The 27667-nt window shown below is 41.6% G+C and overlaps 1 protein-coding gene across 3 annotated transcripts in view; it reads left to right on the top strand.

Moving 5' to 3' along the window:
- EPSTI1 (epithelial stromal interaction 1) overlaps nt 1-27667 on the top strand; it is a 98459-nt gene that overhangs the window by 19044 nt on the left and 51748 nt on the right. For all 3 annotated transcript variants that reach the window (XM_004274562.4, XM_012534758.3, XM_033436735.2), the window contains exons 3-6: nt 404-487; nt 4723-4796; nt 12959-13042; nt 23327-23400. In XM_004274562.4, coding sequence (XP_004274610.2) covers nt 404-487; nt 4723-4796; nt 12959-13042; nt 23327-23400 — 316 coding nt within the window. The remainder of the gene's footprint in view (nt 1-403; nt 488-4722; nt 4797-12958; nt 13043-23326; nt 23401-27667) is intronic.

Below are 27667 nucleotides of genomic sequence, written 5' to 3'. Positions count from 1 at the left end.
TGTTGCGGAGCACGGGCTCTAGGCGCAAGGGCTCTAGGTGCATGGGCTTCAGTAGTTGTGGCGCACGGGCTTAGTTGCTCCGTGGCACGTGGGATCTTCCCGGACCAGGGCTTGAACCCATGTCCCCTGCATTGGCAGGTGGATTCTTAACCCCTGCGCCACCAGGGAAGCCCCTGTTTTCAAATTTGAACCTTCTGTGCAGACTCTTGGAGAGAAAGTGCCTTAGGGTGACTCCAAGGGGTTAGGACTGGGTGGGTGGTATCTTCCTTTCCTGGATATCTCGTCCACTCATGCTTGCATGTAGTTAATTGTCCATCTGATGGTGGTTTGTTATGCTTTCAAGGGAGCATTTCCCTTTTCATGCTCTAATAATTGATGAGTTGATATTTCTCACCTGGCTTAGTGGCTGCAAAAGAGCTGGAGGACCTGAAGAGGTGGAAGGAGCAACAAAGGACGAAGCCCATTAACCTGGCACCCATGCAGCTAGGTAAGCCAGCAAGCCAGTTGCTTGAATGCGGAAGGACAGGGCCACCCAAGTATCCTGTTAGCACCTTGCCCACATCTGTCTTTCAATGTACGTTATAGGTCATTGGACCATTGTGCTGCTTGAAATGGAATGCGTTTAATGTCGAAACATGCACGTAAAGTCAAAAGTATGCAGGTATACTGTTGTTTCTGATTTTCTGCAAGTAGCAAACGGATGATGCCACAGTTATGTGGGAGTAAAAGGATGGCTTAATTGCCAAATAATTTAGAGCCTCTTAGTTGATCAGCTCTGAAGAAATCTTACCTGGGGCGCTGCATATGCCCTGTCGTAGCTTTTGTTCCCATCCTGATTCGTGCTATCACAAGCATATTAATCATGGCAGTTAACTGGTTATGGGAAAAAGAATGAATGGAGGGTCAATTCCAACACTAAGATGCGAGTGGGCTGGGGACACAGGGTGGGTATAAAGAGAACATCACCTGTGTTTTAATTCGTAAATAGAGACTTTTGGGCCTCTGGAACACGTGGCAGTGTGATGAATTGTCTGTGCTGCCTTTGCCTGGTGTTTGAATAATTCAACAGGGAAGCCCTCTAATGGGAATCATTCACATCTTCTCTTTTCTCTTCCAGAAGCAGCTGAGAGCTTAAAGGGCTAGACACACGGTTCCCACAGATTTAGTTCACACAAATGTGTTGTGAGTCAGAGGCCACTTACTCTCACAGTGTTTTTTATCTATTTATTTATTTTTTGGCTGCACTGTGTGGCATGCGGGGTCTTAGTTTCCCTACCAGGAATTGAACCCACACCCCGTGCAGTGGAAGTGCAGAGTCTTAACCACTGGACTGCCAGGGAAGTCCCTCATAGTAGTTGTCAAGAAGTATTTTTTCCAAGATGTAGGTAAAAATAACCTAATTTGGTAATCATTTAGTGAGTGCAAGTAATAGTATTATCATCATCATCCCACTGTATTTCATGAGAGGGGTTAATCTCGTGTCACCTTTTTGCTGAGTAAGCTGCATTTGAGGGGTGCATCCTGGAGACAGCTTTGTCCTTCCTAGCTGGCCCCCTCACACCAGCTATGTGGGTCTACTTTTTCTTATGTTCTTTGGATGAAATTAGATTTTTTTTGGTATTTCTCAAATAGTAAAGTTGTCCAGCTAATTCTAGGCATAAAAACAGTGTCATTTCAGTAATTAAGTTTAGTCCTAAATACTGATCAAAACTCTGTTACTGATAGAGATTAAAGCTTCTTCCTTGCTCCAGCCCAGGTCTATTTTGGATTGAAAGTGCGCAAAGAAAATGGGGTGTGGCTGAATTTTTCACTATTGACTCCACTGTTCCCACATTCTGACCCCTCATGGGTCAAAGGGAGAAGGAGAGGTTAGGGTCCATAGTGCACCGATCCCAGTTTCTTCAAGTTTTGGTGTGTGTTTACTGTGCATCTCACCCCTGGGGTTCTTGGAGTTCTTCAGAGTCCCTCCTTGCCTGCCAGCCATCTCTCACCTGGACTTCCTTGATAGATATGATACTTTTTCCCGCTGGCAGTGCTTGGCTTCACCGCTGCCTCTTGGTAGCTGGACTATCTTTGTAGAGCTCCATTGTACCTCTGGGTGGCCCACATGGGCAAGGCCCTTTTTAATTTTTTTGGCCATGCCGTGCGGCATGCAGGATCTTAGTCCCCCAACCAGGGATCGAACCCGCGCCCCCTGCAGTGGAAGTGCAGAGTCTTAACCACTGGACTGCCAGGGAAATCCAGGGCAAGTCCCTTTAAGATGACGTTAGATTGGCATTCTCTTTCATGACAGCCAGATTGGGAGTGCAGGAAACACTTGTGCATTCTTCCCACAAATTCTGGGAATACAGGCCACTTGCCCTGCAGCCATCTTTTCTTTATGACCAGTCTGAGTAGTCACATGAGAACAGCCATGTACCTTTTGGTTCTGACCTTCCTAAGCATGGGTCCACGAGGTCCCTCAGTCTCTTGGGGACACAGATTGAGCCCTTCAAGTGATTTTCATTAAACCTCTCTTACATTGATGTGAAGATTCCTCCTTCCCCAAACACATACACAGAGAAGATGAAATTCACAAAGACATCTTTTCTCTGATTTCTACCTTCCTTTGACCTAGCTAACCTCTTTTATAGACTGCAGGTAGTTGCCAATTAAGGTTCTCCAAACTGGTTTTCAGTTACACCCTTGCAGATCCTGCCTAGGGAGCCAAGCACTTGCCTTGGGGGTTTGGAGTTGTTGGTGCCTACTGTCTTGGGGCCTTAACCAAAAAAGAGCAGGAGTTCTGCTATATGGTGTACCTAGGAATGGTCAAGGGGGAAGAGGGTAGTGAGTAGAAAAGAATTCTAGAACGTTTTAAAGTTTGAGATGAGTTTTAAAGAAAACCTGCAAATGCTTATACATCTTTCTCCATTTTTATTTTTTAATTTAATTTTTTAATTTTTTGGCCACGCCACGTGGCATGTGGGATCTTAGTTCCCTGACGAGGGATTGAACCCGTGCCCCCTGCAGTGGAAGCATGGAGTCTTAACCACTGGACTGCCAGGAACGTCCAACTTTCTCCATTTTTAAATTCTCAACTCCTCCTCTATTCCTCTACCCCGTAAAATATTGGAATGGTTCTAGGAGATACTGAAAGTGCCTGTAACATTAGATAAAAGCCTTAATAGCCCTCACTGTTTCTTTCCTTAGGGCCAAGACCAAACAGGTATTATAGAGCTTTTGGGACTCAGAAGTCTCTGTGGTGTCTTTATCTGTTCAATTATAACAACTATGATGAATGCAAATTGTTTTACTGCATCTTCTGTGCAAGTGAATCTTTCAGAGAACTGACAATTTTAGTGACCAATTCACCGGAGAATTATTTCAAAGGAATCTTTAATATGCACGCCAAGCTTACATAAACACTGAGAAATCCCTAAACAGTAATTCTTAGATGATTGTCAAATTGCAAGGATTTCTGGCCCCCAGTTATTATAGGTTTAAGAGAGAGCAGACGAATGACCTAACATCCATATTTTTCTCTTGAACACCTAAAGAAAAGAACGATAAATAGTATGGATTGACAATCAATTTTAATTAGAATATTCCCATTGTACTTTTAAAAACTGCGTTATAAAGACTGTATACTCGTCTCATGGCAAGACCTCTGAGGCTTTCCTGAGCTTTCGCCACTTGAATACAGGGCAATAGAGTCAGAAGAAGAAAAACATTGGAAGCATCAGTGATCATCATGTTTATTAGGTTAAGGAATGGTCATACTCTAGCAGAAAGAATGTTCTGGAATTTCCAGAGCACTATTTCTTATTATTTAGCATGGACCTTCAGGTGTGATTTCAGTCTAAAGAAAAACTTGAATACCTACGTGATTGAAAAACCTTAGTAGCACTGTCCTCTTCTTGGGGGAATATGGCCTTATCTTTCTGCCCAGCTCTCTCTCTTTTATGCAATTACTATTGTTTAATGTCTTATTTAAAAAACTGATTATGTTACCGAACCAAATTTGGGCCTGCTCACCCATGCGCAGTAAAGCCAAGCTACTGACACTGGGCTGTGGTGAAGGGAAGTGCAGTGCAGTAAGGCATCATCAGCCAGGAGTTGGGGACAGCTAGGGCTCAAAAAACCTGAACTCCCCGATGGGTCTCAGGAGAGCATTTTTAAAGGCCAGGTGAGGGAGGGGAGTGATCAGCTTGTGCACAATTCTGATTGGTTGACGGTGAGGTAACAGGGCTGGCTGTGTCACAGGGGTTAACATTATCAATCCTTAGGCTCCAGAAGGCTTGGGGGCTGTGTGCTCATGGCCATCACGTGGTTACATCTTCCATTTGATGTTGGTTTTAGCATCTGTAAAACAACTCAGGAAATGTGCATCAGGTACTATTCTCTAGGTACTTCAGGGAGGAGCTAAAGCAGAGGATACAGGAGAGGGGTCTGTCCCGGGAAGAACCCATAGGGTCTTGCTCAGTTACAGTTCCCCCTTTTCTTTGGTACTCCTTAACCTTGAGGAGAACAGGTGTTGGACAAGAAAGGGAGTCACGTTTTGGGTGGAGAGGTTAATATAAACTCGGCAGAGGAACTCGGTTTCAGTTATGTCCTTATTTCCAGGGGTATGAAAATGTTAAAGAAACTCATGGTGTAGACTTATCATATATTTAATTAGTCTTTGATGGCTGACAATTCAGCTTAACATTCATGTTTCACCTTCATGACTTCTTTTTCCCTTAGGTGGAAACCAGTCAGAGGTTGAAGTCAGGCAGAGACAACAACTTCAACTGATACAATCTAAATACCAGAAAAAGGTCAGAATCCATCTCTTTTAGCTTAAATTTGGCAAGAAATTAGAGTACCAGCACTTTGAAAGTAACCATGAAATAACACAGTAACTTTACCAAAAGCATAAAACTTTCAAACAAACTGCAAAAGAAAGTCTCAGAAATCAAAGAAGTCAGGATGTGAGAAGTGAAGGGATAAATACTGCAAATTCTCACCCAAGCTGTCTATCAGTCAGTGAGACCTTTGGTAAAGGGGTTTTCCCCCCCTAGTTTAAGTCTCTACTATGTTTAGAATAGTCAGGTTCCAAGAACATGGATTTGTTTACTCCATTCCAGTCCTGAAAGTACTACAAAAATTTTTAATATTCCAGCAATTTTTTTTTTTAACAGTGAACTCTTGAGTTTTATAATTAGTAAAAATTATCTGCCCTTTCTTCTCTCCAACCTGGTAGAGGTGGGTTGGGGACAGAGGAGACAGAAAGACAGAGACCAAGGAAGAAACACAAAAAATTTCATGGGCAGCAGATGTGTCCTGACCATCCTCTGTGATCTAAGTAGCTTGAAGAACCAACCTATAATCATGGTGCGCTATAGCACAAAAAATACTATAATTTGCCTTTCATCATAATTTTTTTAACATCTTTATTGGAGTATAACTGCTTTACAATGGTGTGTTAGTTTCTGCTTTATAACAAAGTGAATCAGCTATACATATACATATATCCCCATATCTCTTCCCTCTTGCCACTTCCTCCCTCGCACTCTCCCTATCCCAACCTCTAGGTGGTCACAAAGCACCAAGCTGATCTCCCTGTGCTATGAGGCTGCTTCCCACTAGCTATCTATTATACGTTTGGTAGTGTATATATGTTCATGCCACTCTCTCACTTTGTCCCATCTTACCCTTCCCCCTCCCCGTATCCTCAAGTCCATTCTCCAGTAGGTCTGCGTCTTTATTCCCATGTTACACCTAGGTTCTTCATGGCCATTTTTTTTTTTTTAGATTCCATATATATGTGTTAGCATACGGTATTTTTTTTTCTCTTTCTGACTTGCTTCACTCTGTATGACAGACTCTAGGTCCATCCACCTCACTACAAATAACTCAGTTTCATTTCTTTTTATGGCTGAGTAATATTCCATTGTATATATGTGTTAGCTTACGGTATTTTTTTTTCTCTTTCTGACTTGCTTCACTCTGTATGACAGACTCTAGGTCCATCCACCTCACTACAAATAACTCAGTTTCATTTCTTTTTATGGCTGAGTAATATTCCATTGTATATATGTGCCACATCTTCTTTATCCATTCATCTGCTGATGGACACTTAGGTTGCTTCCATGTCCTGGCTTTTGTAAATAGAGCTGCAATGAATATTGTGGTACATGACTCTTTTTGAATTATGGTTTTCTCAGGGTATATGCCCAGTAGTGGGATTGCTGGGTCGTATGGTAGTTCTATTTTTAGTTTTTTTGTTTGTTTGTTTTGTTTTTTTGCGGTAAGCGGGCTTCTCACCATTGTGGCCTCTCCCGTTGCGGAGCACAGGCTCTGGACGCGCAGGCTCAGCGGCCATGGCTCACGGGCCTAGCCGCTCTGTGGCATGTGGGACCTTCCCGGACCGGGGCACGAACCAGTGTCCCCTGTATCTGCAGGCAGACTCTTAACCACTGCGCCACCAGGGAAGCCCTATTTTTAGTTTTTTAAGGAACCTCCATACTGTTCTCCACCGTGGCTGTATCAATTTACATTCCCACCAACAGTGCAACAGGGTACCCTTTTCTCCACACCCTCTCCAGCATTTATTGTTTGTAGATTTTTTGATGATGGCCATTCTGACTGGTGTGAGGTGATATCTCATTGTAGTTTTGATTTGCATTTCTCTAATGATTAATGATGTTGAGCATTCTTTCATGTGTCTGTTGGCAATCTGTATATCTTCTTTGGAGAAATGTCTATTGAGGTCTTCTGCCCATTTTTGGATTGAGTTGTTTGTTTTTTTGATATTGAGCTGCATGAGCTGCTTGTAAATTTTGGAGATTAATCCTTTGTCAGTTGCTTCATTTGCAAATATTTTCTCCCATTCTGAGGGTTGTCTTTTCATCTTGTTTATGATTTCCTTTGCTGTGCAAAAGCTTTTCAGTTTCATTAGGTTCCATTTGTTTATTTTTATTTCCATTTCTCTAGGAGGTGGGTCAAAAAGGATCTTGCTGTGATTTATGTCATAGAGTGTTCTGCCTATGTTTTCCTGTAAGAGTTTGATAGTGTCTGGCCTTACATTTAGGTCTTTAATCCATTTTGAGTTTATTTTTGTGTATGGTGTTAGGGAGTGTTCTAATTTCATTCTTTTACTTGTAGCTGTCCAGTTTTCCCAGCACCACTTACTGAAGAGGCTGTCTTTTCTCCATTGTATGTTCTTGCCTCCTTTATCAAGGATAAGGTGACCATATGTGCGTGGGTTTATCTCTGGGCTTTCTATCCTGTTCCATTGATCTATATTTCTGTTTTTGTGCCAGTACCATACTGTCTGGATTACTGTAGCTTTGTAGTATAGTCTGAAGTCCGGGAGCCTGATTCCTCCAGTTCCATTTTTCTTTCTCAAGATTGCTTTGGCTATTCGGGGTCTTTTGTGTTTCTATATAAATTGTGAAACTTTTTGTTCTAGTTCTGTGAAAAATGCCAGTGGTAGTTTGATAGGAATTGCATTGAATCTGTAGATTGCTTTGGGTAGTATAGTCATTTTCACAATGTTGATTCTTCCAATCTAAGAACATGATATGTCTCTCCATCTATTTGTATCATCTTTAATTTCTTTCATCAGTGTCTTATAATTTTCTGCATACAGGTCTTTTGTCTCCTTAGGTAGGTTTATTCCTAGGTATTTTATTCTTTTTGTTGTAATGGTAAATGGGAGTGTTCCCTTAATGTCTGTTTCAGATTTTTCATCATTAGTGTATAGGAGTGCAAGAGATTTCTGTGCATTAATTTTGTATCCTGCTACTTAACCAAATTCATTGATTAGCTGTAGTAGTTTTCTGGTAGCATCTTTAGGATTCTCTATGTGTAGTATCATGTCATCTGCAAACAGTGACAGCTTACTTCTTCTTTTCCAATTTGGATTCCTTTTATTTCTTTTTCTTCTCTGATTGCTGTGGCTAAAACTTCCAAAACTGTGTTGAATAATAGTGGTGAGAGTGGGCAACCTTGTCTTGTTCCTGATTTTAGAGGAAATGGTTTCAGTTCTTCACGATCGAGAACGATCCGTGGCATGTGGGTTTGTCATATATGGCCTTTATTATGTTGAGGTAAGTTCCCTCTATGACTGCTTTCTGGAGGTTTTTTTCATAAATGGGTGTTGAATTTTGTTGAAAGCTTTCTCTGCATATATTGAGATGATCATATGGTTTTTCTCCTCAGTTTGTTAATATGGTGTATCACATTGATTGACTTGATGTATACTGAAGAATCCTTGCATTCCTGGGATAAACCCCAGTTGATCATGGTGTGTGATCCTTTTAATGTGCTGTTGGAGTCTGTTTGCAAGTATTTTGTTGAGGACTTTTGCATGTATGTTCATCAGTGATATTGGCCTGTAGTTTTCTTTCTTTGTGACATCTTTGTCTGGCTTTGGTATCAGGGTGATGGTGGCCTCGTAGAATGAGTTTGGGAGTGTTCGTACCTCTGGTATATTTTGGAAGAGTTTGGGAAGGATAGGTGTTAGCTCTTCTGTAAATGTTTGATAGAATTCGCCTGTGAAGCTGTCTGGTCCTGGGCTTTTGTTTCTTGGAAGATTTTTGATCACAGTTTTAATTTCAGTGTTTGTGATTGGTCTGTTCATATTTTCTATTTCTTCCTGGTTCAGTCTCAGAAGGTTTTGCTTTTCTAAGAATTTGTCCATTTCTTCCAGGTTGTCCATTTTATTGGCATAGGGTTGCTTGTAGTAATCTCTCATAATCCTTTTTATTTCTTCAGTGTCAGTTGTTACTTCTCCTTTTTCATTTCTAATTCTATTGATTTGACTCTTCTTCCTTTTTTTCTTGATGAGTCTGGCTAATGGTTTATCAATTTTATCTTCTCAAAGAACCAGCTTTTAGTTTTATTGATCTTTGCTATCGTTTCCTTCATTTCTTTTTCATTTATTTCTGATTGGATCTTTATGATTTCTTTCCTTCTGGTAACTTTGGGGTGTTTTTGTTTTTCTTTCTCTAATTGCTTTAGGTGTACGGTTAGGTTGTTTATTTGAGATGTTTCTTCTTTCTTAAGCTAGGCTTGTATTGCTATAAACTTCCCTCTTAGAACTGCTTTTGCTGCATCCCATAGGTTTTGGGTCTTCATTGTCATTTGTTTCTAGGTATTTTTTGATTTACTCTTTGATTTCTTCAGTGATCACTTGGTTATTATATAGTGTATTGTTTAGCCTCCATGTGTTTGTATTTTTTACAGAGTTTTTTCTGTAATTGACATCTAGTCACGTAGCGTTGTGGTTGGAAAAGATACTTGATACGATTTCAATTTTCATAAATTTACCAAGGCTTGATTTGTGACCCAAGATATGATCTATCCTGGAGAATGTTCCATGAGCACTTGAGAAGAAAGTGTATTCTGTTGTTTTTGGATGGAATATCCTATAAATATCAATTTAGTACATCTTGTTTAATGTATCATTTAAAGCTTGTGTTTCCTTATTTATTTTCATTTTGGATGATCTGTCCATTGGTGAAAGTGGGGTGTTAAAGTCCCCTACTATGATTGTGTTACTGTTGATTTCACCTTTTATGTCTGTTAGTATTTGCCGTATGTACTCCTATGTTGGGTGCATAAATACTTACAATTGTTATATCTTCTTCTTGGATTGATCCCTTCATCATCATGTAGTGTCCTTCTTTGTCTCTTGTAATAGTCACTGTTTTAAAGTCTATTTTGTCTGATATGAGAATTGCTTCTCTAGCTTTCTTTTGATTTCCGTTTGCATGGAATATCTTTTTCCATCTCCTCACTTTCAGTCTTATGTGTCCCTAGGTCTGAAGTGGGTCTCTTGTAGACAGCATATATATGGGTCTTGTTTTTGTATCCATTCAGCCAGTCTGTGTCTTTTGGTTGGAGCATTTAGTCCATTTACATTTAAGGTCGTTATCGATATGTATGTTCCTATTACCATTTTCTTAATTGTTTTGGGCTTGTTATTGTAGGTCTTTTCCTTTTCTTGTGTTTCCTGCCTAGAGAAGTTCCTTTAGCATTTGTTGTCAACCTGGTTTGGTGGTGCTAAATTCTCTTAGCTTTTGCTCGTCTGTAAAGGTTTTAATTTCTCTGTCAAATCTGAATGAGATTCTTGCTGCGTATAGTAATCCTGGTTGTAGGTTTTTCCCCTTCATCACTTTAAATATGTCCTGCCAGTCCCTTCTGGCTTGCAGAGTTTCTGCTGAAAGATCAGCTGTTAACCTTATGGGGATTCCCTTGTATGTTATTTTTCCCTTGCTGCTTTTAATATTTTTTCTTTGTATTTAATTTTTGATAGTTTAATTAATATGTGTCTTGGTGTGTTTCTCCTTGGATTTATCCTGTGTGGGACTCTCTGTGCTTCCTGGACTTGATTAACTATTTCCTTTCCCATATTAGGGAAGTTTTCAACTATAATCTCTTCAAATATTTTCTCAGTCCCTTATTTCTTTTTGTCTTCTTCTTCTGGGACCCCTATAATTTGAATGTTGGTGCATTTAATGTCTCAGAGACCATCTCAGAGACCGTCCTCAATTGTTTTCATTTTTTTTCTTTATTCTGCTCTGCAGTAGTTATTTCTACTATTTTATCTTCCAGGTCACTTACATGTTTTTCTGCCTCAGTTATTCTGCTATTGATCCCTTCTAGAGAATTTTAATTTCATTTACTGTGTTGTTCATCATTGTTTGTTTTCTCTTTAGTTCTTCTAGGTCCTTGTTAAACGTTTCTTGTATTTTCTCCGTTCTATTTCCAAGATTTTGCATCATCTTTACTATCATTATTCTGAATTCTTTTTCAGGTAGACTGCCTATTTCCTCTTCATTTGTTAGGTCTGCTGGGTTTTTACCTTGCTCCTTCGTTTGTTGTGTGTTTCTCTTTCTTCTGCTTTTGCTTAACTTACTGTGTTTGGGGTCTCCTTTTCGTAGGCTGCAGGTTCGTAGTTCCTGTTGTTTTTGGTGTCTGTCCCCAGTGGCTACGGTTGGTTCAGTGGGTTGTGTCGGCTTCCTGGTAGAGGGGACTGGTGCCTGTGTTCTGGTGTATGAGGCTGGATCTTGTCTTTCTGGTGGGCAGGACCACGTCTGGTGGTGTGTTTTGGGGTGTCTGTAACCTCATTATGATTTTAGGCAGCCTCTCTGCTAATGGGTGGGGTTGTGTTCCTGTCTTGCTAGTTGTTTGGCATAGGGTGTCCAGCACTGTAGCTTGCTGGTCATTGAGTGAAGCTGGGTCTTGGTGTTGAGATGGAGACCTCTGGGAGATTTTCACCATTTGATATTATGTGGAGCTGGGAGGTCTCTTGTGGACCAATGTCCTGAAGTTGGCTCTCTCACCTCAGAGGCACAGCCCTGACACCTGGCTGGAGCACCAAGAGCCTGTCATCCACACGGCTCAGAATAAAAGGGAGAAAAAGAAAGAAAGAGAGAAAGAAAGAAAGATAGAAAGAAAGAAGAAGATAAAATAAAATAAAAAGTTATTAAAATAAAAAAATAATTAAAAATATATTTTTAATGTAATAAAAAGAAAGAAGGAAGAGAGCAACCTAACCAAATCCACCAATAATAAGAAGTGCTAAAAACTATACTATATATATTAAAAAAAAAAAGATGGAGAGACCGAACCCTAGGACAAATGGTAAAAGCAAAGCTGTACAGACAAAATCACACACAGAAGCATACACATACATGCTCACAAAAAGAGGAAAAGGGGAAAAAAAAATATATCGTTGCTCCCAAAGTCCACCTCCTGAATTTGGGATGATTCGTTGTCTATTCATGTATTCCACAGATGCAGGGTACATCAAGTTGATTGTGGAGCTTTAATCCGCTGCTCCTGAGGCTTCTGGGAGAGATTTCCCTTTCTCTTCTTTGTTCTCCCAGGGGCTCAGCTTTGGATTTGGCCCCGCCTCTGTGTGTAGGTCGCCTGAGGGCGTCTGTTCTTTGCTCAGATAGGACGGGGTTAAAGGAGCAGCTGATTCGGGGGCTCTGGCTCACTCAGGCCGCAGGGGAGGGAGGGGCATGGAGTACGGGGCGAGCCTGCGGCGGCAGAGGCCCGCCTTCTCCAGGGGAAGTTGTCCCTGAATCCTGGGACCCTGGCAGTGGCGAGCTGCACAGGCTCCCCGGAAGGGGGTTGTGGATAGTGACCTCTGCTCGCACACAGGCTTCTTGGTGGCGGCAGCAGCGGCCTTAGCGTCTCATGTCTGTCTCTGGGGTCCACGCTTTTAGCCGCGGCTCGCGCCCATCTCTGGAGCTCCTTTAAGCAGCGCTCTTAATCCCCTCTCCTCACGCACCAGGAAACAAAGAGGGAAGAAAAAGTCTCTTGCCTCTTCGGCAGCTCCAGACATCTTCCCGGACTCCCTCCCGGCTAGCCGTGGAGCACTAGCCCCTTCAGGCTGTGTTCAAGCAGCCAACCCCAGTCCCTCCCTGCAATCTGACCGAAGCCCGAGCCTCAGCTCCCAGCCCCGCCCGCCCTGGCGGGTGAGCAGACAAGCCTCTCGGGCTGGTGAGTGCCAGTCGGCACCTATCCTCTGTGTGGGAATCTCTCCGCTTTGCCCTCTGCACCCCTGTTGCTGCGCTCTCCTCCGTGGCTCCGAAGCTTCCCCCCTCCGCCACCCGCAGTTTCCACCCGCGAAGGGGCTTCTAGTGTGTAGAAACCTTTCCTCCTTCACAGCTCCCTCCCGCTGGTGCAGGTCCCATTCCTATTCATGTCTCTCTTTTTTCTTTTGCCCTACCCAGGTACGTGGGGAGTTTCTTGCCTTTTGGGAGGTCTGAGGTCTTCTGCCAGCATTCAGTAGGTGTTCTGTAGGAGTTGTTCCACATGTAGATATATTTCTGTTGTATTTGTGGGGAGGAAGGTGATCTCCACGTCTTACTCTTCTGCCATCTTGAAGCTCTTCCCTTCATCATAATTTTGTGTTCCATTGGTTCAGACTGAAAAATAGTAACTGCTTTTTGTCTTCTGTAATCTCAATACAATTTAGCTTAAAAGAGAAGAATATATAAGAATCAAGAGGGAAGCTGAAGAAGCCGAAATCCAAAAAATGAAGGCAGTTCAGAGACAAAAGGTAAGACATTGGAGAGAATGGTGAGTCAGCATTTACTGAGGGCTTCTGATGTGCCAGGTTGTCTCCTAGACACTGTTCATATACGAAGTGTTTAATCCTCACAAGAGCCTATGAAGTGTATAATATTCTTATTACCCAAGTTTGCAAATGAAACTGACAGTGGTTTAGATAACTTGCCCAAGGACTCGTAGCCAGTAAATAGAAGTAGGGTTTGAATCCAGTCTGACTGATCTCAGAGCTAGAGTTCTTTGTCATCACACTCTCTCGCCTCCCAGGTAAGTGATCAAAGGAGTAGCTGTGTATTTGGCCGGAAGTCATAGCAGTTAGTAGCAATGGCCACCAGTGGTACACCATCATATTTATATCCAAATATTGAATTTTCCAGGGTGAGTGTTAAATAGGTGAACATAGCTCTCTCACTGATAAAGAAAAAGCATGCATTTACATTTCAGCATTAGTGATATCTATTTCAAACCTCAAACTAATGTTTTTAGTTTTGATACTCTTTCTGGGGCTTGGGGGGAAAAATCTCTTAAAAATGCTCATCTGCTAGAGAAGGAAGAATGTACTGTTCTTCTATCCCCATTACCCCCCCTCCTGCTGCCATCCCCCACAAAGTCCTAAGCTGTAGTAGGTTTTAAGTGTTGGAGGTCTGGGGGCAAGAGGTTGACTCATGATACCTTTGACCAAGTATGACATCTGCTGCAGGTTTAAGTCATGAAAACACAATTCTTTTTCTTGCTGTCTGTATCTCTCTTCATCCTTCTCTTTCTTTTTTTCCTCTTAAAGATTGAGTGTTGGTCAAAATTTAAACCTGGTTACCAAGCAATAGATATTTTTTACTAGAGTTAATGAAGCCCAAAGCTGATGGCTTGTGGAATGTGCAAGAGTGTTAGTCTTTTCTTTCCCCGAGGAGCTCTCTACCTGGCTGGGGAGCAAACTAAGTCTTTCTTGCAAGGTGTCCTGTTGGGCTGTGTGACCTTGGACAGGCCCCTACCCCTCTCTGAACTATTCCTGATAAATGAGTCTGTAAGCCCCACCTCCTTGTCTCTCAGGCTGGGTACATGTGTAGATGTAGAGATGCTACATCTGTAGAGATGCTATATCTGTAAAGATGTAGGCTCTGGGGTAGAGATAAGACTGGACTTATACGTGAGGAACTGAAATGCTGGAGGTATTAAAAAAAAAGAGTATAGGCACTTTGTTTACTAAATTTGACGCAGCAAATCATCAAGTCATCAGCTATTATACCTTCATTGAAAAAATGAAGTCATCAGCTATTATACCTTCCAAATCATCAGCTATTATACCTTCCAAGTCATCAGCTATTATACCTTCCAAGTCATCAGCTATTATACCTTCATTGAAAAAATTCTCATAATAACTTTTCAAAGCCTGTCTTTCTCTCTCTTTCTACCTCTCTATTCCTCACTCTTTTCCATTCAACCCCACCCCTGCCCCATTTTTTCCTGCAAAGGAAGGTTCACACTTCAGTCTTGTGATTGTAGAGAAGGTATTCTCTTTATATAGCATAATCATTCTGTATTTCAGGTGCAACTAAGAAAGTCATCAAATTTAATTAAGGGGCTTGCAGATCCTAAAGAATTGTGTTGTAGACTCTTATCCTAAAAGTGATTTATCAGTTGTCATTTAATACCCATAATTAGCTGGCTTGTGGGTCATTTATAGCTCATTTTTTCTTTGGTCAAATTATGTATACTATTCGGAAATGTTAGTGGCTGAAACAGTTTTCTTTAACATTGAGTAAAAGCACTATTCCCTCCCTTTCCAAGTTATACTATAACACCAGATGTACAGCAGTCATTAACTACAGAAATCTTAACTGGGTTGGCTTTTCTAACCTGACAAGTGTAATGATTATTGGTATAAATTTGTCCAGAAGTGAGAGGTAGGGAGAGGGAGTTGCTACGTATAGATCCATCCCATTCAAAATGTGGTCCTTGAACCAGCAGCCTTGATATCACTTATTAGACATATAGAATCTCAAATCCCACCCCAGACCTTCTGAAACAGAACCTGCATTTTAACAAGCTCCCCAGGTGATTCTTGTATGCATACCGGTTTGAGGAGCATTAATCTAAATTGCCTTACAAGAGAAGCAGCAGCCCACTCTGGTCCTTCCACAGCTTGATTTCTCTGGCTAATTGGCCTGGACTGCCACCCTGACCTAGCTCTCCCTGTTGTATATAAATCTGTTGCCTTTCATACTAGATGTAAGCCCATTTAATAGCTTGTGTCAGATAAAAGAAAAATGGACATTCGCCACCTAGAAATAGCATACTTCACATTGCCAGTGTGAAAATGGCCAAGGGAAGCGATAATGGCTGTGTTTATGGAGCATTTATTCCTTAAAATGCACAGCAAACACACACGTGGACACCAGCTTACAAAACACCACTGTCCCCCTCAGGCAAATGGCTGCTGTCCAGGAACTATGAGCCAAGTCGAATCCAAGGGCCTGTTGCCACCCGAGAACCTCTAACTTGGCCTCTTGATCGTAATCCCCCTTGACCTTCAGTTTGTCCTCTCCCAGGAGGGGTCACCAGGGAACACTGGGTCTCTTTCTGATTGGTCACCACCTGTGTGTGGGTGAGGGGAGTGTAAACTGTACTCCCTGCCAGCACATATGGGTCCTTAATACGCACAGAGGTATGAAAGGCAGGCAGCTCTTTAGCCTCTGACTGTGTCAGTGGGATCCAGGAAGAGTTAACCCTGTGGGTTAAGGGGAACTTTGGAGAGGGCACCGGGATGCTTCAGTTAAACTTGTATTCCCTATATTAGAGTATGTTGATGTTACGTATTCTTCCAGTGGTGTACTGGGGCCTCCTTGTCCTGGCTCATGAGAGTGGCTTGTTCTGTTTTGTGGGCTAGCCGACTTCATGTTGGTAGACTGAAACTGAGCATGAGGAGTATTTTCACCACAGAAATCGGTAAATGCTGCAAATCAACCTCCCCTCCTCCTCCCTGCTAGAGCTGGTTGGTAAGCTTATCAGCATGCCACTGCTTTGCCCCGAAAGGAAAGAGGTCCTCCTTTCACTGCCTCTGCCCCCAGCCCTGCCGCATTCCCAAACCAAGCTTCGGAGGGCTTGGCAGCGAGGGCAAGGATTTTATGAATTATCCGGCACATTATGTGTCTGATACTTACTGATTTAAAAATAGATTATGACCCGTGTGGTAGGCAGAAAAATGCCCCCTCTCCTCCTCTTCCACATTCTAATCCCTGGAACCTAGGGAGATGTTCTGTCACATGGCAAAGGGGAGCTAAGTTTGCAGGTGGAATTAAGGTTGCTAATCAACTTACTTTCAAGTAGAGAGAGTGTATCCTGCATTATTCAGGTGGGTCCAGTGTTATCATAAGGGTCCTTAACTTGGAAGAGGGAGAGAGACGATTGAGAGCATGAAGAGATAGAGCAGTAGAAAGACAGTCTGCCATTGTTGGCTTGAAGCAGAGAAAAGCCATTGGATAAAAGAGACTAAACCTATGGGTAGGAGCTACAAAACCATAACTATGGTACCCCTAACTTCTACACTGAACAAATAGATGACTGACATCTTAGGATAGCAGAGCATGCAAACAGAAGATGTGATTCTGGAAATAGAGTCCTTATTGTAGGGGTAGAAAGAAGTAAAGACCCTGCTGTAGTCTTTGGAGGGGACTTATATTGCTAGCTACCTAAAAGCCTTGTGGACATAACAGCTGCTACTGGTACTGGAGTCTGCCAATTTCCCTCAACATCAATATATTATTTTAGCCCCGTTAGACCCGTTTTGGACTTCTGACCTCCAGAACTGTAAGATTATTAACAAATTTATGTTGTTTTAAGCTATTAAGTTCATGGTTGTTATAGCAGCAATAGAAAACTAATACAACTCACGTGGTTTTATAGTGTGTTAATTTCTCTTCCTGGAGATCTGTATGGCAGAGTAATAATTTGATTTTTTTCCAGACTTTCATAATGCCCACAAACTTAAAAAATAAAAATCTCCAATTCCATGTCAAAGACCCTCCCCTCCCTCCTGGAATCATCTTATTCTGCCTTTGATCCTCATATGTTTGAAATCATATTATATAGGGCTATATAGTTTACAAATTCTTTTATTTGATTCTCTCAACCTCTTAGGGTTTATAACCTCAGAAAGGGCAGGAAATCAGCTAGGGATCTGAGTGGCAAACGAAGCCTTTCCTTGTTCTTTCCAGTAAACTATAAAGTCATAAAGCTGATGAAGTTATTTGGAGCCCTGGAGGTCACGGTGTATTACGTAGACACTGAGAAGCATCATTAGTTCGTTTTAATGTTATAAAATGAAGTAGGAACTACTTTGTACCTACTTCATTTCCTATTAGCATAGAAAACAAGGTATGCATATTAGATGCAGAGATGCATCCATATAAATGTTTTTTTAGAAAAATTAATTAATTTTTGGCTGCGTTGGGTCTTTGTTGCTGTGTGCAGGCTTTCTCTAGTTGCAGCGAGCGGGGCTACTCTTCATTGTGGTTTGCGGGCTTCTCATTGTGGTGACTTCTCTTGTTGTGGAGCACGGCTCTAGGCGCATGGGCTTCAGTAGCTGTGGCTCATGGGCTTAGTAGTTGTGGCTCTATAGCGCGGGCTCAGTAGTTGTGGTGCACGGGCTTAGTTGCTCCGTGGCATGTGGGATCTTCCCGGACCAGGGCTCGAACCCATGTCCCCTGCATTGGCAGGCGGATTCTTAACCACTGCACCACCAGGGAAGCCCCATATACATGTTTTTAAGAAGTCACACTTGTTGCTTATTTCTAGGAAACAAGTACTAGCGAGGGCTAACGGTTCAGGAACGTTTTAGGAATAAAACTCAACATCAAGGAAATTATTTCAATATTGTTTTTATAAACTGGGAAAAGTTTCCATTTCTGAAAACTTTCAAGGAACAAAACAAAACTTTCAAGTATTTCCCAGAAATATGGTTCCTACATCATGTATTTCTTTGTGGATGAACTGGTGTGGGCATTAAGCCTCTGGTTGTTGGAATGCAGTAGGGTCCCATTAATTGACCCCATTAATTAATACCATAATTTTGGGATGTTAATGGTATCTCTGAAATGCAGATGTAGTACTAAAAGGGTAAGCTAGGGCTTCCCTGGTGGCGCAGTGGTTGAGAGTCCGCCTGCCAATGCAGGGGACACGGGTTTGCGTCCCGGTCCGGGAAGATCCCACATGCTGCGGAGCGGCTGGGCCCGTGAGCCATGGCCGCTGAGCCTGTGCGTCTGGAGCCTGTGCTCCGCAATGGGAGAGGCCACAACAGTGAGAGGCCCGCGTACCGCAAAAAAAAAAAAAAAAAAAAAAAAAAAAAAAGGGTAAGCTGTAAGCTTCTTTATGTTTCACTTTCCTTAGCTGTAAAATGGGTATAATAATATAATAATGGGACTGGTGGGATTAAAGGATACAATAGGTGCAAATCTCTTGGTACAATGGGTAGCGCTCAGTAAGCAGTGAAGAAGGGTGCCCTGACCTAATTATACATGTGAAGAAGTGCCCTAATTCATTTGACTCTACTGTTATATCAACCTCTTGTGTGGAAGGCAGAGAGGATTTTTATTTTACACACGAATTGGATTGGTTTAATTTATTTCTAAATAAAATAAACCCACATGAACTGGGTTGCTGGAGAAAAAACACACTGGCTCTTCCTGTCACACGAAATTGCTGGGCTTCCCTCCTGGCTGGGTCTTTAACAATTCCTAGTGCACAGCACTTTCCTTTGCAGTCTAGGCTCATCTCTAATTACCGACATCTTCCTCCTTTCACATTCTTCTTATTGTCACCTTTCGTTTTCAGCACATGACCTCATTTCCCACCTTCTAGTGAATAAAGACCACAAGGCTGGAAGTACCTATATTTTTCTGTTTCCTTACTCTTCCTTTGCTGTTTCTGCCCCCGTCTCATCTCAGCAGGAATAAGAAAGTGCTCTCCCTTCTTGCTATGATGGATTCTCCCACCCGTGCTTCCCATCCCATCTTTCCTCCATCTCCCCGGGAACATTGCTGCTCCATCCGTTAACCCTCCTTTTCTCCTGTAGCTTTCTCTTTTTTTGCGGTACGCGGGCCTCTCACTGTTGTGGTCTCTCCCGCTGCGGAGCACAGGTTCCGGACGTGCAGGCTCAGCGGCCATGGCTCACGGGCCATGTGGGATCTTCCCGGACCGGGGCACGAACCCGTGTCCCCTGCATCGGCAGGCGGACTCTCAACCACTGCACCACCAGGGAAGCCCTCTCCTGTAGCTTTCTTGTTGTTTCTGTTTTTCTCTCTTGGGGTATAATCATACTGAAATCTCTCATCTTAAAAACAAAGTGTCTCTGTTCTGGTTTGCTTTCAACTCCTCCCTCCCAAGCATCACAGCTCAGCTTCTTGAAAGCCTTTTCTACCACATTGGGTTCCTACATGCCAGTATGTAGACTGACACCTTATCAATCACCTGAACCAAAAAAAAAAAAAAAAAAAAAATCTCTGTTTTAAACAAAGTTCCCCGGGTGATGCTGAGCTCAGCTAGCTTAGAAACTTACCTTCTTTGCGTCCTCGCCTTCACGTGTTTCTTGGTGGGCTGAGTTTGACTTCTGTCTCTAGTAATTCATTGGTATTTATCTAGCCAAGAATCACTAATGAGCTCTTAGTTGAAAAACCCAGTGGAAACTCTTCAGTTCCTAACTTATCTAAACTGTTTGCAATATTGTAACTATTTAAATAGTATTTTGTCCTTCAAATTCTACCCCTCTGGATTTCGTCCGGATCCTTTTCCTCTGCTTGTGTTTCTGCTATTGATGTTCTATCCAGGTCCCATCCATTCATCGTCTCTCATTTCCCTGTGCCTATGCCACCATATTCTTAGGTGAAAGCCCCCGCATTTCCACGTCTGTGGATTTTGCTTGTGCTGATGATTTCTGAAATCCACATCTCCAGACCATATTCTTGAATCCCAGAACCATATATTTTACTGTATGCTTGATAATCCTTTCTAGATGTGCCACAGTGTATCTCAAATCCAGTAGGTTCAAAACTGACCTCATATTCATTCTGATGCTCTTAAATGATAGTCACCAGTCATCTTCCCCCCTTTTTTGACTCATTCTATATTAATATAGCCTACCTCCTACTATTTCTTTTTACTCTCTTATTTCTGTCCCCCACGTTGTTCTAGAATTTGTCCTTTCTTTTCTGTCCCTGTTGTCTTCATTTGGGACTCATAATTTATGGCCTGGATTACCGTGAGAACCACACCATTGGTTTTTATATTTGTGGTCCTTTCTGCGGCTTCTCCTTCGTGTTGCTTTCAGGGTGAGCAGCTTACTGTCCTGCTTAAAATAACAGAATGGCTCATCATTGCCTTTAATGAAGTCCAAACTCCTTTACTCGGCATATGAATTTCTTTCTAATTGCCTCTTCCTACTTTCTCAACCTTGTCCTCCACGCATCTCCCTACATACCCCTTTGAATTTATCCACAAGCTTCTTGGGGTTTCCTGAACTGGCATATTCTCTTGTGCCTTTCTCCATTGAAAATATTGTATGTTATAGGAATGCCCTTTTCCTATTCAGGGCCACTACTATCCCATCATTGCCTTTGTGCAAATTAGAAACAGATTCTTCATCCAGGCAGTCAGTTCTGTGGGTGCTCAGATTGGTGACAGATGGTACTTTTGTGAGAAATAGAAGAAGACACCTCTGCTGTGCTGAAACACCCCATGCTGGGATGCAAGCCTTGGTAAGCTGAATGCTGCCTCTATTTCAGCCTTTTTAACCTCTCTGCTAGGCCTCTGGGCAGGAAGAAACCATACAGTGGAGTGCAGTAGCCTTGCTCCCATCACCTCCTTTTCCTCCTGGAAAGTTCTTGCTTAAGATCGGTCTCTATCTAGGATTTCTACCTCTCATTAGACCCATGGTTCTTATCCTTTTATTTGGTCATCAGCCCCTAGGGAAATCTGAAGAAAGCTATGGACTCACACTCCATAAAAATGAGCATACTCCTATCAGACAGTTTATTCATGAACCCGAGGTTAGAAGCCATATTCCAAATGTTATTCAAATTTTGGCTAACTTTAACCCTAACCCTAACCCAGGATGGGGTCTCCCCACACAGAAGGCACTGAATGAATGTCTGTGGAACTGTTGAAAGCATTTCCCCATTGTCCACTTCTGTGCTTTTTCTTTGTATTCATATTACATACTTGCAAACCTCTATTCCCTAATATAGTTTACACACTGCCATCATGGCTTTCTTGTCTGTGTTCCCAGCTAGCTTCTGAAATTTTCCAGAGTAGGCACTGCTCTGCTTTTATTCCCAGCGTCTAACAGAACATAGTACTGAGCATATAATAGGCATTTGATAAATGTTTGTCGAATACGTGAGATTCAGTGATATTAAATGATTTGTTTAGGGTCACTCAGTGATGGTGGACCTAGAATTCATTCCATATTTTTTCTTCTGGACCTCATGTTCTTAGATCTTTTATATTATGTATTTGTATATGTATAAGTATGGTTGGGTGATTCCTTAACTCACTGTTAAATGGAAAGAAATAAGTAGTCTGACTAAATCTAAGTATTTGGATTAGTGTATTAAAACAGCTACCACAGTGGTAGGTATGGAATACTTAAATACTCCAGTATTTTGCAAAATACTTCTCCATCAACTCTTGAGGGATAAACAGACCTTTGTTGGATAGAATTTAGCTACTGAGTAACTTTTTGTAAGTTGAGTCCAATGATGATCTATTAGTGAAGAGATGAAAATCCATGTTCCAATTTCTGACCTTGCTAAAGGAACCCAGCCCTGGTCTCTAAATGCTTGTGTGATTTTCTCACTGTTCTCTAAGTAGCATTCCTAATCCTGGTTTAATCAATACCTACTGCTTGCTTGCTTGCTGTCTTTTACCTCCCGGCCCCCTTTTCTTCCCCCAGAGATGTGGGGAACTCATCACAATTGACTACTTTTGGTCTCATGAGTCAGGATTTTTTTCTAGATTGAGGTCATGTTTATTCAGTTGTACTACTTTCTGTTAGTTTGCTTCTTACAACTGTGATTCATTAACAATCCAATTGCCTTGTATTATAATTGAATTACAATTGAATTGTATTACAATTCTCTTGGATTGTAGTAAATTTCCTTTATGTTTTTTCTGAAACTGAAATCATCCATTTTACCTTTCAAAATGGGATGAGTAAATAGTTCTGTGTGAATGAAGACTTTCATGGAAATGAACAATATGAACAGTTTTTTTCTCTCTTTGGAAGATGGAGCTAAACTTATGTTAGAGTTTGGAAGTGACGATTTCTATTATTCCCTTTTCACAGGTCTTCCTAAGGGACAAGTCCATTTTTTTTTTTTTAAAAGCAAATCCAGCTGCTTGACTTCTCCCTTGGATTCAATGAAAACTTCAAGTCTCTCCTGTGTTGTAGAACTTGTTTCAACTCCCCATTAAATTTGTTGTCTAGGAAGTCTACTTGTTTTTCATAGGCAAATTAAAAAAAATGCAAGTTGTATCATAGTAAAAAAAACACAAGTGTTTCTGGGTTATTAAGTTGGATTAAAATATGCCAGAGCCATGGTGACAGTAATATCAAATGTGAAGTTCTTTAGACTCTCCAAACAACTAATTTAAAAAATGAGAGGATTCTTCTATTCAAGTAGATGGCGTTTTTTGGACATTTGCTGTTCAGTCTCTCAACAGCTTTAAGTATCTCATTCTAAGTCAGAAGGGAATTGAATTGGCTTATTGAAAATCTTTTCCTGAATGCTTTATTGTAATGTGGAGATATATATGTAGTATCAACTATTTAACCATTTATATATATATACATATTTTGTATCATCTGTTTAATCATTTATTATAATTTTATTTCATTATTTATAATTTTATTTAAAATTATTATTATAATTTTAATTTAACATGATTGGTGTGGAAATTTCCTGTTTTCCTTAGAACATTTTGAAAACACTGCTTAAGATATAAATGTTGCTATCATCTGAGCTAAGGTAAAAATGTGAAATACTGATTCTGTGATTATACCAATCAAGTTGGGAGAGGGGAGCCATGGAAAGAACTTGGAGCCCCTGGCTTTCAGTGTAGGGCACATGGGCTGTGAGAGGGTTATCACCTTGGAAGCCCTGATAGGTACCACATTGGACTACTGAGGCCACTTGAGCCTAAAGATTTTGGACCTTGGGTAACTTTAACATCATGATTCTGCTTAAAGCTTTCCTAATAGATTACATTTTGATACTTGAAATTTCAGAGCAATAAACTAGAGGAGAAAGAGAGACTTCAAGAAAACCTCAGAAGAGAAGCTTTTAGAGAACATCAGCAATGGTAAGTTTATATTTTCAGAACTTTGTACCTTTTATAGACATATTATTCATTGTGCTTTTAAATTCTAGGTGATAGTAACTATTCAAAACATCTGGTGTTGGATTGTTGACTATTAATTATGTAATTGAACTCTAGAAGTGAGGTTCTAAGTTTGGAGATATCTATACTCATTAAAGTATTCTTTAATAGTCAACAGATTAGAAAGAATACTGCCAAATTTGAGAAATTCCCCATTCTAAATAACTTGGAGGGCTTGCTTTTTGGTGATCCAGGTTACTTTTGATTATGAAGACTTCCAAAACACCAATATAAGGAAGATGTTGTTTGAAAGAAGTACGCAAGCAGAATCTAAACTAACTAGGGATTTACCTAATGGACTGAGGACTTATATTGTTGTAAACAAGAATTGAGAAATAATTTCACAATTATCAGCAAAGCTCCCAATTGGTGGTCATACATCAAGGTACTTTTTCCAGTATGACTTGTGAATTACAGCAGCTAACATGTATAGGGCAACTATTATGTGCTTTATAATGTAGATAATCTACTCTCTTATACAAGCTTTAAAGATAAGTTTGTGTTCAGCTCTAAGTAGCTAGGTTACTTGCACACTGCTTAAAAGAATAGACAAAGCCAAAGAACCATATTTCTTTCCCTAGGTTAATTCCAAATATGGTAGAATTAAAACCAAGCAGATTTGGGTTCAAAATCCTAGCTCCACTCTCCAGCTGTGACGTTGGACAAACTACTAAACCTCTTTAAAGCTTAGTTTTTCTAAAAAAAATTAGGGTTGGTAATATCTCTCCCATCGGCCATTTGTAAGGATTAAATAAAGTATCTTATATAGGGCTTCCCTGGTGGTGCAGTGGTTAAGAATCCACCTGCCAATGCAGGGTACATGGGTTTGAGCCCTGGTCCGGGAAGATACCACATGCCGTGGAGCAACTAAGCCTGTGCGCCACAACTACTGAGCCTGTGCTCTAGAGCCCGCGAGCCACGATTACTGAGCCCGCATGCCGCAACTACTGAAGCCTGTGGCCCTAGAGCCCGTGCTCTGCAACAAGAGAAGCCACCACCATGAGAAGCCCATGTACCGCAACGAAGACCCAACGCAGCCAAAAATAAATAAATTTATTTAAAAAATCTTATAAAGGGCTTCCCTGGTGGCGCAGTGGTTGGGAGTCCGCCTGCCGATGCAGGGGACACGGGTTTGTGACCCGGTCCGGGAGGGTCCCGCATGCCGCGGAGCGGCTGGGCCCGTGACCCATGGCTGCTGGGCCTGCGCGTCCGGAGCCTGTGCTCCGCAACGGGAGAGGCCACAGCGGTGAGAGGCCTGTGTACCACAAAAAAAAAAAAAATCTTATAAAAAATTTATTTAAAAAAATGGTATATAAGTGACTGAATTTCATGGGGACTTGATATGTAACTTCTTACAGAGGTTCTTGTTGAATGGGATTGGACAGCTTATTTTCTAGAGACTGTTTAGAGATTTCTGGTTCCACCAGAACTAGTCATTGGTCTCCCACTTTCTGATGGACTGTACTGACTGCCTCCTCTTATCTATTCCCGTCGTTACACCTCATTTGTAGAATTTAAGATCATTTTAATGTTGGGGTGAGCATATGTGACACCCTAAAGTGTGTCCCTCCTCCAAGTACAGCATCCTCTGGTTTTCTCATTCTGCTGAGATTCTCCTGCCTCTACTGTCAGCAACAGCTCCTTGCTTTAAGACTCAGAGGTTGGAATGTAAAAGAAGTTTCTCAGCACTTCACTTTGCCCATTAGCAAGTTGGGTACCTGGCCTCCGCTACCCAGACCAGGAAAAGAGTGGGAGATAGAATGGGGTTGGGTGGAAATGCTAATGAATGATGTTATCTTTCCCCACTTTTGTTCTAAGGCAGACATGGGGGTAAGGAAGCTGGTGTGAAGCTAAACACCAGGAGAAGTTGGCTGTCTTAGAGAGAGATACAGGGCGGCAGGCAATAGATTAAGGGTTAAGGTATTATTGCCTCACCCTTCTTTGGTAGAGAATGGATGAGAGTTGATTTCTCGGCCAATCAGAGGAGTTGAATGCCCCCAGATGCCATGGGGGCATTTGTAGTCTGGAGACACAATAAGAACAGATGTATTTATCTTGTGGCATCCTTGTTTACACTGGAAAAGGGAAGACCTGCTTACCAATAAAGGGGTCTCAGGTACAGGACTGGGAAGTGGAACAAGTCCATCCTCTGGGGAGTTTTAAACATGATAAAGTGAAGGATGAGAGATTCTTGGAGTTTTAAAGGATGTGGGAGATTGTGTCATCAAACCTTTTTTTTCTAGTCCTCCAGCTTTTTGAGTCTGTGTTTTACTGAATAGAGAGATCATCCTTTTTCTGTAAAGAAAGAAGAGTTCTACCCTCAGGCACCTCACACACTATCAGTGGAGCTGAATTCAATTACACGCACATTTCACTCTTGATCTTTCTTCTGCTTATCATAAAAGTCCCAGTTAACCAAGAAAAAGAGAAGTTGGCTAAAAATGAGAAGTATCTCAAATTGATTGTTAAAGCCTATTGAGAAACACAAGAAGAAGTATATGTGTGTGTTTTTTAAATGTATTTTGTTTTGAAGTACTTCTGATATTAAAAGACCAAGAGCTAATGAAATAAATGACCATTATATAGCTAGAAATATGAAAGAAACTTCTTGTATAAGATGGATCCTTATAACAAGCCTTTATCATATTTTCTTAGAATCAATTTATGGTGGAAGAATTGTATAGGAGAGCTATTAGAAATTTTTTTTAACATCTTTATTGGAGTATAATTGCTTTACAATGGTGTTAGTTTCTGCTGTTTAACACTTAATTTTTATTTATTTATTTATTTTTGGCTGCGTTGGGTCTCTGTTGCTGCGTGCAGGCTTTCCCTAGTTGCAGTGAGCAGGAGCTATACTCTTCATTGCGGTGTGCGGGCTTCTCATTGTGGTGGCTTCTCTTGTTGTGGAGCATGGGTTCTAGGCTCGCGGGCTCAGTAGTTGTGGCTCGCGGGCTCTAGAGTGCAGGCTCAGTAGTTGTGGCTCATGGGCTTAGTTGCTCCGCAGCATGTGGGATCTTCCTGGACCAGGGCTCAAACCCGTGTCCCCTGCATTAGCAGGCAGATTCTTAACCACTGTGCCACCAGGGCGGTCCGAGAGCTCTTAGAATTTTAACAGCACAAAGTTTTCACTAGACCAACCTGGCTGTTCCCTACTCCATCCCCTTCACCAAAAAATTAGATTCTCCTGAAGCTGTCAAACTAAGGATCACAGAATGGAAACACAAATGAGGAATTCTTTCAATGCTGTGATATGTGTGTTTCAAATAGCAGACTAGGAGTGGTGTTCTTTGTTTTGTTTTGTTTTCTGTAGAGAAGGGCAACCATGGACTTGAGCAGACTGTAAATCCAAGTTGCTGGAGAAAAAGCTCATGATATCATCCTGGGGCACCACCATGAGAATCTTAATGTATTCTTTCTTACCACCTTGTTCCTGACTTCATTCATTTGCTTCTGATTATTTTTAGTGTTGTCAATTATTTAGCTAACAGGCAGAAAACTAGGCTTTTATTGACATCCAGAGGGACTCTCCTGAGTGTAATAGTGAAAGCAGTTTATTGAATGCCTGTGGGGTTGCTTTCTAATTGTACGCATTAATCTGCCCAAGCAAGCTGGCTGAAAATACACAAGCAGATTGCATGTGCAGATGGAGCACACGGGATGGTTTTTATGAAAAGACCTCTGGAATGTACTTCTGCAGTACTGTCTTTTCCTTAAAAATCAAATGACTGTGACTATTTCAATTGGCGGCTGAGAACAGACCAGATTAATGGTGCATTAAGTCTGCTACTCTGGCTGGGGACAGACTCGAATTTCACAGTGTAGAGTTAGTTCTAGGATTCTTTTTTTTTTTTTTTTTTTTTGCGGTACGCGGGCTTCCCACTGCCGTGGCCTCTCCCGTTGCGGAGCACAGGCTCCGAGACCATGGCTCACAGGCCCAGCCGCTCTGCGGCACGCGGGATCTTCCCGGACTGGGGCACGAACCCATGTCCCCTGCATTGGCAGGCGGACTCTCAACCACTGCGCCACCAGGGAAGCCCAGTTCTAGGATTCTTGAACATGAAGGTGAAGGGTAGAAATAGGCTTCTAACCTTGGCATAGTTTTCACCATTATTTTACTCTGTCATTCTTTACTACTTATAAAAATACAAATGTGATTTTTCAGGATGGCTTTTTTAATTAGTCAATATTG

Source organism: Orcinus orca, chromosome 18 (assembly GCF_937001465.1).
Source record: "Orcinus orca chromosome 18, mOrcOrc1.1, whole genome shotgun sequence".
Classification (NCBI taxonomy): domain Eukaryota; kingdom Metazoa; phylum Chordata; class Mammalia; order Artiodactyla; family Delphinidae; genus Orcinus; species Orcinus orca.
This window is presented reverse-complemented; position numbering and strand designations above follow the sequence as displayed.